Consider the following 13,789-nt stretch of genomic DNA (forward strand, 5'->3'; position numbering starts at 1 on the left):
GTGTCGACACAGTGCTAAGCGTCATATGTTGTATCAGCTGTTTTCTACATCCTGCACAAGATTAGGTGCTCTGTAGGTAATACTAGAAATCATGAATATGTTAAAAATAAATGCAAAACAAACACCATCACCCCCCCCCCCAAACAAAACCAACATACAACTATTCTCCTAACAGATTTTTCCAGATAATTTAGGACTTAGTATTTCTTTCTGGAAAAAAAAAACAAACAAAAAAAAAGAAAATCAAACCCCTCAAAAAACCACTCTTCACTAACATGCAGTTGTGACTACCAGTCAATACCTGGCTTGAATATTAAGGTCACTTAAAGATGAGTGTCTTACGGCTCAGAATATTACCAGTAAATCCATTTACTTCTACTCCAGACAGATGAAACTAGAGCAACAGTCCTTATTTGGCTATTCTACACAGCTGTGAGGTGTGATGGCAGGAGAGCAGAGGTGTCAGTTCCTGAGGAACAGAAATTCCAGATAGCTGCTGTGACCTGCAGACATAAACCATCCACAGTGGTGAGAACCATCAGCACAGTCAGGATCCACAATGTTAACCAGACATCCTTCTTTGCATTTGGCTTCAGACTCTTCCAAAACCAGCTGTCTCCTTACTTACTTACTGGCTGTACTTGAAACAATTGTTTCCTCAAATATTAGGATAAAATCTCCTTGCAAAACTTTATGGATAGAAATTACCTTGTAAATCTCATTACAAAGTATTAGGCACTCTGTTTCCTCTGAGAAGGATTCTGCTGCTGCCAAGTTCATTGGGTAATGGAAGAAATCAAACTGCTCAGCAAGCTGACTGATGACCTAATGCCTGAGAGGAGGAGTCCTCAAAGGAAGTTTTAAGTTCAATTTTTTTGTATCCATTGGACAGGTTTGATTGGTATTTGCCACCTGAAATTAACTATAGAACTACTTATGAGAAGTGCGAATTTTCTGCCAGCAAGACATTAACAACATAGCAGCCAGTAATGAAATTTACATGAACTCCCATCAAAATACTAGTAAGCCAAGCTTTTGAATAGAGTCCTTTAAGAAAAATTTTTGTTTTGGAAAACATGCCATTTAAAAACATGGCTGTTAGTCATAGGAAAGATTCTGGGTGGGGAATGCATATCTTAGACATACTGGACTTGTAAATATTAAAAATTCAATACTTTATTGTTTTTAGTACTAAAATATTTATGGAATAAATAAAGCTTCAGAGACTTCTCATGCTTATTTAGAGCATCTGTCCATACATGGCTTATCAAGTTGGTTGATAATAAATGCTGTCATCTTTCGATGCTGGAGGCTTTGCTGCTGGCTCTTCTTGCAAAACAAAATGTCACTCATTAAACCTTACTTGGACTGAAACCTCTTGGAACAAACCTTGACTGTAGCTAAAGCTACTTCCTCTGTTTTTTTTGCTAAAAGGAAGAAATATCCAGTGACTCCTCGGGAACACAACAAAAGTGTGCTGCAGAGAGGAAAAGCCATCAGGGATAACAGGACAAAGTTTTGGCTAGAGGACAAGATCAAAAGGAGATGTTTTTGTTGCACCAGGTCTCATTTAACTACCAGACCACTTCAGAACATGAAAAAGTAACAGCACTAAAACTGCATGCACCACTGCAAAGGGATTTTTTGATACACCAGAAGATCCATACCAAAACTTACAAAGTACTTCAGAGTAATCAGAGAGACAAGCATACAAAAGAACACAGCCCATCATTCATATAGCTCTTTCAGTAAACATTGCTTTCAATAAATAAATAAAACCCTCAAAGCTCACCTGCCTACTGCCAGTTCACCGCATATTGTTGGAAAGCATTAACCCAGGACTCTGCAAAAAGGTCACCTGAAATACTATAAATCCTAATGTAACCTGTGCCAAGGGAAGAAACAGTGCTGCCTACTATGTCCCAGAGATACACTAGGGCTCCCATGGCAAAGCCCCAGATGTATGTAACACAGCAGGACTGACAAACTGCCCTGCAATAAATGAATGGAGTTTGATGCATGCATGACACCTACTAAAAGAAGAAACTCTTGCTGTCATCTTCATAGGATATCACATATCATAATACAGTTGCAAGAATATCTGCATTTGCAGGTGAAGTACTGGAGTGTGGTCAGTGTGAAATAAAGTTTGTGAAGAACAAGAAATTACTACCACTAGTTTAACATGCAAGTCAGGAGTCGCACTGAGTTATGGAAAGTTAGATCAGGCAAGTGATTACTTCTAAACATCTGTGATCATGTGCAAGGTGACCCAAACCCTTAAACCTGCTGCCTCACAAGAAGCTACACAGAAACATAAACTGGGATGGGAAAAGGAGCTACAATGACTTGCCTAAAGACTCCAGAAAAGGCTTGCAGCAAGAGGAGAGCACTGTCACACAGTAGGAAATGAGACTACCACAAAACTAGGCAGCTGAGGCACGGTAGCACCTGATGCCCTGTGTGTAACCAACAGCTTTCCTAGATCATCATTTCTGTTCATGAACAGATCCTTGTCTCCAGTACTGATGGCTCCTTGACAATAGTGTTTCCCAAGTGGCTCTGCAGCTGTCGGAAGAAGGGGAAATATAGGATATTTACAAGTTTGAGAATGTTACGCTGCACAAAATGGAAAATGACTGAATCTAGTGCTCAATGGCTTTTAAGCTTTCCTTTGTCTAAATTTGTAATTTGTTTAAATTACAAAAAGTTCAACCCTACCCTTTGCACTAGTTGCTGCTTTAGCTTTATCTCAGCAAGTATCTACCCTACAAGACAGCAAGTAATAACTCAGTATATAATTATTAGGCTGAACTTAAGCTTTTTAAAAAAACATAATTATTTTTTAAGATCAACAATATGAATCATAAGGAGCAGTAGATTAAAATGACAAAAATAAACACACACAAAACATCCCCACAAAAGTCCTATGCATAATTTGCATCCTTGTCCAGGTACTGTAAAAGAAGACCTGCATGTTATTGACACAGGATTTTTCAAAACACAACAGAAACCAATTTTTGCTCTGTTTTGAGCTCCTTTGCAATGTCACAAGCCCATAGACATGGAAACCTTCAGGTAGCATCAATCCCAGCATTGTGAAAATATACTTCACTTCACTGGGTTTTTTTTTAATCCAGACATCACAAACCTAAAAGCAATAACTACTTGTCAAGAAGAATAGCACAATAACAGGTTTTCTGCTTTCACACTATGACAAGGCAATAGCTGAGGCACTTAACGTAAGTTTTAAGTCAATCACAAACAACTGCAAACCAGCTTATAAAACCTGTCTCTTGAAACAAATGTCTGTTCCTCATTAGGCTACTTAGATTTACTCTAAGCTTTGTTTCATTCTCTCTGAAGACGCAGCTTTGCTTAATTCCAGATGAATTACGACTTTCATTTCTCTTTTTTGTCCCAGATAGGCTAAAAAACCCAACCCCCTACAAAACTAACTCCCCCCAACTCCATCCCCAAACACAGCTACCTCCCTGATCTCTTTGTAAATCATATGATTAAAATGGTTCTGTGCTTCACATTTAAGACAATGCTGCACCATATATAGCAGAAAGAGCATTGCAGAAACTGCCAAAGCAAAACATGCTGTTCTTATGATCCAGTTCTCTTTGACAATCTTGTAAGACAGTTTTAATAGTCGACAAGGAACATGAATAAAGAACTGATGAGGCATTTGGTCTTTCAAAAAAAAAAAAAGGAAAAGCAGAGGCTTGAAATGCTGCAGAGGAGGAACTTGATTTTTTTGCACGGATAAGAGTAGACAGTCAAAGGCTACGTAGGAGGCACTCCAGTGAGGATGGGGGTGAGGAGCAGGAGGGAAAGTCTGGCATTTTTCTCTTGACCCAGGACAAGAGGGGTTAAGCATATTCCACAGAAAACAATTTAGTGACAGCAGGAGAGAATATTGAGGAAGTGGCTAAAAGAACAAATGTGTCTGTTGCAGTTGAATTGTCCCTTTCATATCTGATTCACCTTGGTGGAGATTCAGCTCACACAGAAACGGTTACTTCACAAATACTTCTATTAAATTTCACCCATACTAATGACAGAAAAATGCATACTCCTGTCCTGTTACAGGAAGAACATGTACTGGGTGGGGAGGTGTTAACGACCAAGTTGAAAAATCCATAAAGGCTTTTTTTCAGGAAACTCGGGCACCTATGACTTGCAACACTGCTAAGTAAAATAAAGTACATGTTAAACCAGCATAAACTCTTACCAGTTGTAGGAAACTGTTGAACAAAAAGAGCAGGATAAAAACTGACAAATTTAATGGGTGAAAAATGAATGCCATGAACCCTCAGCATTTACAGGCACAATTTCAGACACACAACTAGGATTTTTTCTACTCCTGTTTTTCCATCACAGGCAATCTCACATTCCAGAAGTAAAAGCTTTTACAGTGCCATCCAAGGTGTTTCACAGGTGTATGAGAACTCAGCTCAGATACACATCTTTGTAACACTATGAATTTTTTGCTCATGGAAAGCATGTCTACATTAACTTATAGAAATATGAGCTGACAGACAACAAAGTTTAAATTTCAGTAGACAGCAGAACCTGAGGTTCATGGTATGCAAAGGGTCAAGGACCTCAAAGTAATGCCTACTGAAAATATGAACTTGAAATTCTAGTCTTCTTATCCGTAGTGTCTTGCAGGAAAACTGGGAGATTAGTAAATGGTGAAGTTAGCAAAATCCCCAACTAAAAAATGAAAGTAATTTTTTAGTTCTAACTCTAAAGGCATACAGAGAGCTCCTACTGTTGTTACCACAAAAAAAATTGAGATTAAGTTATTTTTCATAACCTTAAATACTCATACTATCCAAGCCCTTTCAAACCAGGAGCAAAAGCTTTACAAACCACATCTAAAAGGTGATCAGAAAGTGCTGCAGCAATATGTGACCACAGCTACAAAAAAGCTAAAAAAGTAACACCACAGGGAGAGCTTCTGCTTCAGCTCAGATACTTGCTTAGCTCTGGGCTTCCCCTGAGCCCCTTCCCCTGCCCCAAAGCCATCCCAGCCATGGACCAATTTCAGTCAAGTATTGAGGCTTGGTGTAGATAGATTTCACACTAAATACATATGAGCAAGTTTCACCAAAGCTGTTGGATGGGTAAAAGAGAAGCCCATACTCCCTGGTAGGAATGCTCTGAGCACTAATTTTCTGCCTGGCCCCTTGGCAAGCTGAGCAGCACCAGACTGGCCACACTCTACCACACTTCTTTTGACCAGATGGAGCTAGAGACTGAGGAAGAATACAACCACTGCAGAGCTGTCACAAATGGTTTAGCAAATACAGGGGAAAACTGATGATGGTAGGGGTGGGTAGGCACTGCATACAGAGGGCTGGGAAGGAGAAGAGGGATGGATTCCTTCCACTGGCAGCAGAGCAGGGAGAGCAGATAGAGAAACCAGGCTGACTAGTTCTGTGGCTCTTGGAACCATTCTTTCATTAGAGGGCTGCCAAGAGAGCAGATGTCATGCCATATAAGGGGCACATGCCCACCCATCCATATAAATCAAGATGACCAATACAGAGCAAAGCACCATGTAAGAACATAGATAATCTTTCTGCTCGAACTGAGCATCTGGTTTTCCAATACATTTGTATTCAGTCTGAGCACTTTAACAGGAATTCTACTTATAATAACAAAAAGGTTCTTATTTAAGATGAGCTGAGACACTGCAGCACAACTAAGCGCATCTGAAGCAGTTCCATTTCTTTATTTGGAAGTTCAGAAGAAGCATGTAGTTAACTGTTACTAATGATCTAACCTGTTTAATTTGCTCTTCCTTTTCTTGAAAGGTAACCTTTTCTTTTCCTACAGGAATGCTTTTAACATGCTTAACATGCAAATGTTGTACTTTAGTGCTGACACTTCAGCTTTTTCTGCAGTTTGAAATCAGAAGTTACTTGACACAGTGCTGTTAATATCACCTTGCCATTGCTTGATAGCTACTACATAAGCATTTCCAGTAGAGATTTCTTATGGAGCAAGCAGATGGAATTACCTTCTCTTTGTTTATGCAACACTCTTCAAACTGGAACATTACAACAGATCACCATGTGCATCTCATGTGGACTGTGCTTTGGGGAAATAACAGCTATTTCCCGACTGACAAGAGCTACTGCAGCCCCCTGGAACAGGAGTAACTCAATCTGTACCAGTTAACATGAAGTTACATATTCTAAATTACATACTGTATCGTTTGCCAGGATTTTAGACATGTTAGATATGATTAAAAAAAGCAAACCTTTCTGCAAATAGATGCTATGGAAAGAACACACAACTCGTTACTCCCTTAGCTTTCAAAATCATGTTTTTCCGTACTTCGTGGAGTTTGGGACATGAAAACATTCATACATTAACAAGACCAGCATATCCATAAACCAAGCCATTCTCCTTAGAACTCTCAGCCAGGAGAAGAGCCAGGATGGTGCTTTTCAGAACATACAGTTCCTCCTATAGAAGTAAAACCCTAACCTGAACATTTTTTAAATAAAACTAGCCAATAGATCCTAGCTACAATCTGCAGACAATTTAGCCAAAGTTAACTTCTCATTTTCTCAGTGCAGACTGCACTACCAGTGTTTTAGCAAAAGGGTTGCCTGAAGGAAACAGGCTGGCTTTACCAGCCAACTCCTATCCCTTGTGTCTAAATCTGATCAGCCTCTAGCCAGTCTGTATTACAGCCCATCACTACAAGAACGTTTGGGATAGGCAACAAGATACAAGTCAGCCATAAATGAAAACAAACCACGAGAAAAGAGTTCAGCTCTTTCTGGGCTTCTGAGGGATGTACTAAGACAACACAATCAGTCCAATTCACTAACAGCATAATATAGCCATTGTTTACAAAGGCAATGTTAAAAGCAAAACATGTTTTGATAACAAGAAAGAACACATGAAATTGACTTAAACTAATGAAAAGCTATTTTATAACATCCTTCACACATTTCTACGTGTGTTTTCTTGCAAACTGAGCTCTGGGCAAGTTATGTGTGAAAAGAACTAAAAATCTAGGAATAAGGTATTCACTCATGGTTTTCTACTTCAGAACATTTAAAATTAAATCTGAATGAGATGTTGCCTCCAGTCTTTTGCAGTTCCTTCAGTCAGACATGTTCAAAGATTTTTTCAGCTTTGACATCCACTCAACTTCGACACATTTGGTGAGAAATGTTTTTTTTCACCATTCCTATTAGCTTAATAGGCAATTTACCTGATAGATCACAACTAGACAGCAACAGTGGCCTAAATAAGCCAGTGTTCACCAGCATACAACAGCTGGTTGTTGTGCTTCAGAGAGCTATAACCAAGCTGGCAGTTTCCATCAGAGGGAAACAATAGACGAGCTTATGAATCGCCTTTCATCTTATCCACACCAGTCATCCTCCATGTTCACAGCCAGTATGTAGGTAATATAATTTAGGGTTATAGAAGTAGCATAATCAAGTAAATACATACTAGTAGTGAATTACAGAGTAAGACACCAAAAGCAAGACATTAAGCAACATGTAAGCACTCCAGCAGAGGAGGGTGGGGCAAGCAGCAAAGAAGCAAAACTGAAAGAAAAAGGGTGATGTGATTAAAGAATCAGCACAATTTTACCATCTTTTACTTTATTAGTAATATTTTATGATTACTACATTGACTTGTTACTTGATTTACTAACTGAACATATATGTTTAACTTGTAACATATGAGCAGGGACTACAAGGAGAAAAAAAACTCAGAAAAAATAGTTAGAAGAGCAGGCTTTTCTTTCTTCCTGTTTCCTTGTTAGCTTCACGCCTTAACAGTGAATAATCTTTCAAAAAAAAAACCTCACCACTGGTGTCTGGTCTGTGCAATTTCAATTTCTCTTTTACTCTCAGTATTTACTCAAAATCTTCTATTGTGCCTGCTCTTTTCTAAAGCTTCACTTCCTCTGTCTTTCCTTTACCCAGGCACACATCAGCTGCACACTGTGCCCTTTGCCAAAGCCACAGAAGCTCAACAAGCCATAAGACTTGCTTTTGCACCCACTGTATGTGAACTTCTGCAGAGACAAGTGTTGCTTCATTCATTAGCTGTGTGTTAAGGGCGCATCCTTGCTCTTTGTCATAGTACATAGTGCAGTAGTTCTCAAACAAAAATATAACATAAGCAGCACTGGGAGAAAGTAGATACACCTACCAAAAACCAGAAAAAGCTGCATTTTGGTATAAATCCTCTCCATACTGGTCTGAAGTCAACAGCAGTGTAACAGAAAAGCACATAAAGTAAAAACACAAAAAACCCCAACCACCACCAAACACACCCAACCACAAACCCATTTCCTCTCCCTTGATGTGATGAACTTTTATGAGGTGTAAACAAAATTCAACAGGTTAAAAAACAAACAAAAACCGTACCCTAAAATCTTCAACAGAAAAAAATTCGAAGAAAATCCTTGGTCACCAAGCAAGATTTAGACAGGTAATAACAGTAAAATTCACTGACAGCAATAAAAATCAGTAATTTTCTTATTGAACGACCACTTTTTTCCTTAATAGTCTGTATATGCAGACATTAATAAAGAAGCTGATTCACGAGCAGAAAACTCCAGATATCTAGAAACCTGATATATAGATGCGAAAGTTCTTGCATAAACAGGCGCCAACCTGTGCAATAATTTCAAACAAATGAAACCCTAATGAGCTCTGAAGGGCTCTTTGGAGCATCTCTATGCCTGGAAAGGAAAAATCATTCACCAGCACCCAGCCCTGATCCACTAGATGATCAAGAGACTCATCTGGAACTTGAGAGGGTGAGGTTCTGTTCGCAATTCAGCCAGTGACCACCTGTGAGACTCTGGATGAGTCTCTTAATCTACAAATTTTCATTCTTTCATTAAGAGAAGAAATGCATGGTCCTAATCTGCCTTTGTCATACCAGTTAGCTTGTAATGGGTCCAGAAAACCTTCACACCACACCTGTACAATGTGAGTCTATAGCTTCACACAGCCTGCCCCAGGACTACTCCCACCACCCATGCCACAGACCTATTAAACACTGGTATCAGTATTAAAATATTGTTTAAAACTTGCTTCCAAATGTTTATAGTTGCAAGCATGATTTTCCCAGAAAATTGGTATTATTTACATGCACAGCAACAAACCATAGTAATCTGGAAAGTTTTGGATACACTGACATATTTGCAACTCTCTCATTTCAACATTCTGCATATCTCAACAAGTGTTATTTTACAATTACATTTCTACTATTTTAAGTCCAAGTAACTGTCTGTAGTTTGAGTTCCAGTCCACATAAAGCTAACACAAAAGGCTGTGAAATATCATGAACATTCTGAAAAGTTACCTAAAACCCCAAGTCCTGCAGAAAAAAAAAGTAACTGATTATTTCTGATGGAAGAATATCTTTGCAAGGTTGGCCAGATAGAAAGCATATGCAAGCCTTTTACTTACAGCTAGGGCTATCAGAGCACATATTTTACGCTTATAGCAAGAAGTATGAGGGCCTACAGACACTACACAGACCTATATGTAGCTCAAAATAGTTCTTTATACTTTCGAGGGGTTTTGTTTGTTTCAGCTTCCTTACTTAAACATGCCAAACAGTAACGGGTTCCTTGTTAAAACGTGAAAACAGTGTAGGAAAACTAAGCCTGACAAATAATGCGCATCACTGTGCCACTCCGTTTACCCTGCCCAGAGAAAGCCAGCATCCTCCTGAAGACAGAAAAGGGCAAATATCCTGACTGACACCTCCTGCAAGACGGATTTACATAACGCTGAGCCCTCGTCCAGAAAGCCTTGACGCAGCCTCACAAAACCCCATAAGCCTTAAATCCTTTCTCCTGCCCGCTTAAGTGCGATGTTTTCAGCCTCATTAAGCTTCAGTGACACTGGGCTTCTTAATTAGTAAGGGGGGGAGGGGAATAAATACACTTATAAAGTCGTCAAAGAGTTATTTGATACAACAGGAATACGGACTAATAATAAAAAATAGAGAGGGGAAACTTCTCCCAGGGAGATATGAGGGGAAAGAGACCCCATAGGGCTGCGGAGAGAACTGCCGGACGCTGCTGCGGTCCCTGCCCCATACCACCTCCCTGAGCAGACTGTCCCCAAACTAAGCGACCAGGACTCCCCTCCTGAGCCTCCTCTTTCCCCGTCTCTCGCTTCTACACAGGCAACCCCGGGCCGGGACCCGCCCGAGGACGGGCTTCCAGGGTGCTCACCCGCGGCCCCGAGAAGGGCGCCTGAGGCGAGTGGACAACAGGTAAACCCATCCCCGAAGGAAGCGCCTAAGGCTGGTAAGGGGTGTCTTCTCTCGTCCGCCTGAGAGAAAGCCTGAAGCAGGCAAAGGGAAAAAAACCCCGCCGGGTCGCAGGGAAGGCGGCCCCGGCGCAGGCGGGTGGCGAGGTATCCTCCCCGCCCTCCTGGCAGCCCCCGGCGCCCACGACCCTTGCCGTCCACTCACACACACAGAGCTCAACCACGTAGGCGTAGTAGGACCAGGCCACGACCAGGGCGATGAAGGCCACGGGCACCCAGGCCAGCACCTTCTGGCAACACTTGAGGACGTGGGACGGCGCCATCTTCCCTCCCGGGCCACCGCAGGAGGCATCAGCGCCGGCGCTGAAACGGGCGGCGGCTGCAGCTACAGCCGCCGCTGCAGAACCGGCCCCGGGCGGGCGGGAGAGAAGGCCCTGGGCGGGCCGCAGTGGGCGGGAGAGGGGCGGCCCCGGCGTCCGCCACCGCCTCCTTACCGCGGACGCCGAAAGGCCTCAGCGTCCCGCTGCCGAGTGCCGTCCGCAGGGAGTGAGGAGAGCAGGTCCTGCTCTCGGAGAACGCGTCGGTTGTGGCGTTTGCACTGGCGGGGCGGTTTCTGGGTGGGATGCTCCTTGAGCCGTAAACCCTGAGCGTTGCCCGTCTGCGGTTCTGAGTGAGTCGGTGTCTGTCACAAGGTGTTTGGGCGGGTGCAGGCACCCATACCTAGGGCCCTGCCAGGCTGTTACTTCTCCCTGCTCACAGAGCCTGTGGACTTACAGAACTCAAACAGCTTGTTGGGTGGTGCAACGAGTATTTATTTATACCTAAATTGAGTGCTGTTTTCTGAACTTCAATTAACGGCAGACAGCTGCGGGTAGCACCAAGGACCATCCAGAAAGAACCGCCGTGGCTCTGCTTTGCGGGGCTGGTCCCCCTGAACGCGGACGTTCTTGAACGTTTTTAATGGTTGGAATTTTTAGCTTTAGTACAGCACTGCTGTTGGTAGGATCCCGGGGCTGGCACAGTCTGTGGCACGACAGAAAACCCGTTTCTCTCCAGAACTGGAGGGCTGTGTGCTGGGCGTTCTTGTCCCAGCCCTGGCTGGGCTTCAGTGGGGCTCCGGCGCCACCTGGTGGCAACGCGAGGGTCCGGCGGGGCCGCCCGAGGCTGACGCGGAGAGGTCTGCGGGGCCTGGAGCCCCTGGAAAGATAAACCCCGTAAGGCTTGAGCAGCGCTGGAGAGCGGTGCCCCTTAAGGAGCGGGCCTGGAGAAACCAGCAAAGGAGGTGGCTGGTGCGGGTGGGCAGAATTGAGTTTCGGGATCGCATATTTGAGTGTGAAGAGGAGAAGGGGGTGGTAGGGCCAGAGCAGTGCCTTTGCAGGAGGCAGGGGCAATTGTTATGGCCTTGCCTGCTGATGATAGATGATGGAAAAATACTGAGAGGAGAGATCAGGGATTGAGATGACCTTGAGCTTCTGACAGCTGATGGGAAAGGATGGCCCAGACAAATGCCCAGGGACCACACAGGGATCACTTTTGGATCAGCTCCAAGAGTGTGGGGATGCTAGAACGTGGGAGCAGGATCAGATTGGTAAGGAAGGGAGTTGCAAAATCATGTAGCAAGAGCTGCTAAAGAAAGGGATTACAGGAGAGGGAGAGAACTGGTGGAACAGCTTGGCCTGGCCATTCTTGACAGAGAGCTGGCAGATGTGGAGGAGCGACTGGTTACATAGACAGCATCTCGGTTATGAGGACCAGTCACTCCAGAGAAGTACTGACAAGCACAAAGCCTTTTGGATTTAACGTGAACTAGGAAAATCTTGGGCTCATGTGTTGGTCACCACGCCAGGAATATTGTTAAAGTATTTCAGCTCCTCTGATCTTCATTCTGTTTGTTAAAGGTGTAAAAACATGCAACAGCTCCTGGCATGTGCTTTCCCTCAAGATCTTGAGGGAGTTTTAACATTTATCTTCAAGACAATGGGAGCAGATTCAAATGCTCGGTGTCCAAGTAATGAGTATTTGTTAACAGTCCTTTTAAAAATAACTGATTTAAGGGTGTGGAATAAGCAAAAAATGAAACAAGTAAATTAGGGGTTTTGTATTTGAGCACAATATGGGGCAGGTTCAGAAGCCTCATGGATTCTGTGGGGTACCTTTGCAACCAGAGTAATTCTAGAGGGACACAATTACATCAGCATGCATGTGCTGCAGGTTAGTTTGGGCCATTGAACATATTGATCTGGTAATGTATGGAATGAAATAGGGAATGTCAAAAATAGAGAATGCCAGAAATTAATTATTCTGGAAGACATTTGGACCATGCTGCCTCTTCTATACTGCCTGCCTGGCATACTGGCTGCTTGGCAAATGTCATGGAACAGTATAGAATCTATGGGCACATTTGACATTTAACCATCCTAAATTATTTTGATATTGAAATGCTCTCAGCTAAACTCAGGAAGATGGGGATGGGGAATTGAATTTTGAAGCCTATAGAAAGTAAATCAGTAACAGGCCCGGGATGGTTATTTGATGCAGTGACAATGATAACCACCTGGGATAGCCAGATGTGACACATGCCAAAAGGGACTGCCAGACCAACAGAAAATACCTCTGAGGTGTTCAACTGAGCAGTATGCCTGGCTATTTATTGTACCAAGCACAACTGCTGGCAACAGTGAAACAGTGGTTAGATGCCTGTAAGGAGTTAATTTCTTTTGCATGAGCAGTACAGCAGAGTCCTGTGTCAGGAGGGCGATCTTGCTGGACTCCCCATCAAAACTACTCCCTGCCCAAACTACCTGATGTGGGAGCATGGAGTGAGGAGGGGTAGGCTTGCACCCTGATCCTGGGCAGTGGGGAGATGATGGGGTGTAAGACTGTAATGCAATGTCATTAGGTGTAATCTCCAAGTTTTAAGAATTATATTTAGTTTTGTAGTTATGTGTGTTGTTAGCAATTTAACTGCTGTGTTAGTTTCTTAGTATTCAGTGGATAGACATTATACTCTCAAGCCTGCAACCTAAAGGGATGGGAGCTAGACCTGGGAAGTAAAGCTAGTTTTTTACCAAGCTTGTGCTATGTGGGGCTGGCTGTTACTGTGCACTGCCATCCTCTTGTCTCTGCTCCCACCAGCCTTCCTAACAAGATCCCATGATCCTTCGCAATAAGCACAATTCCTAACATGGAGATTAAGCAGTGTAGCCACGAATAAAGATGGGTTTACCTAGCAAATGTTTTACTGTGCTAGGGAAAATTTGAGGTGATCCAACATTACCCTCCTTATCCCAGTCTTCCTTAGAATAGAATCATAGAATCAACTACGTTGAAAAAGACCTTTAAGATCATCAAGTCCAACCCCAGTACTGCCAAGACCACCACTAAACCATGTCACTAGGGGCCTCATTTACATGTTTTTTGAACACTTCCAGGGACGGTGATTCCACCACTTCCATGGGCAGCCTGTTCCAAGGCCTGAGCACCCTCTTGGTGAAGAAATT

At 42.8% G+C, this 13,789-nt stretch overlaps 1 protein-coding gene across 4 annotated transcripts in view; it reads right to left on the minus strand.

Moving 5' to 3' along the window:
• The window catches only part of ZDHHC20 (zinc finger DHHC-type palmitoyltransferase 20), a 43,080-nt gene extending 32,381 nt beyond the window's left edge, over window positions 1–10,699 (minus strand). For all 4 annotated transcript variants that reach the window (XM_031049513.2, XM_031049512.2, XM_013129213.3 and 1 more), the window contains exon 1: window positions 10,495–10,699. In XM_031049513.2, the coding sequence (XP_030905373.2) occupies window positions 10,495–10,612 (118 nt within the window). In that variant the 5' untranslated portion in view covers window positions 10,613–10,699. The remainder of the gene's footprint in view (window positions 1–10,494) is intronic.
• Window positions 10,700–13,789: the final 3,090 nt, after the last annotated feature.

The sequence above is a fragment of the Melopsittacus undulatus genome, chromosome 2 (assembly GCF_012275295.1).
Source record: "Melopsittacus undulatus isolate bMelUnd1 chromosome 2, bMelUnd1.mat.Z, whole genome shotgun sequence".
Lineage (NCBI taxonomy): Eukaryota > Metazoa > Chordata > Aves > Psittaciformes > Psittaculidae > Melopsittacus > Melopsittacus undulatus.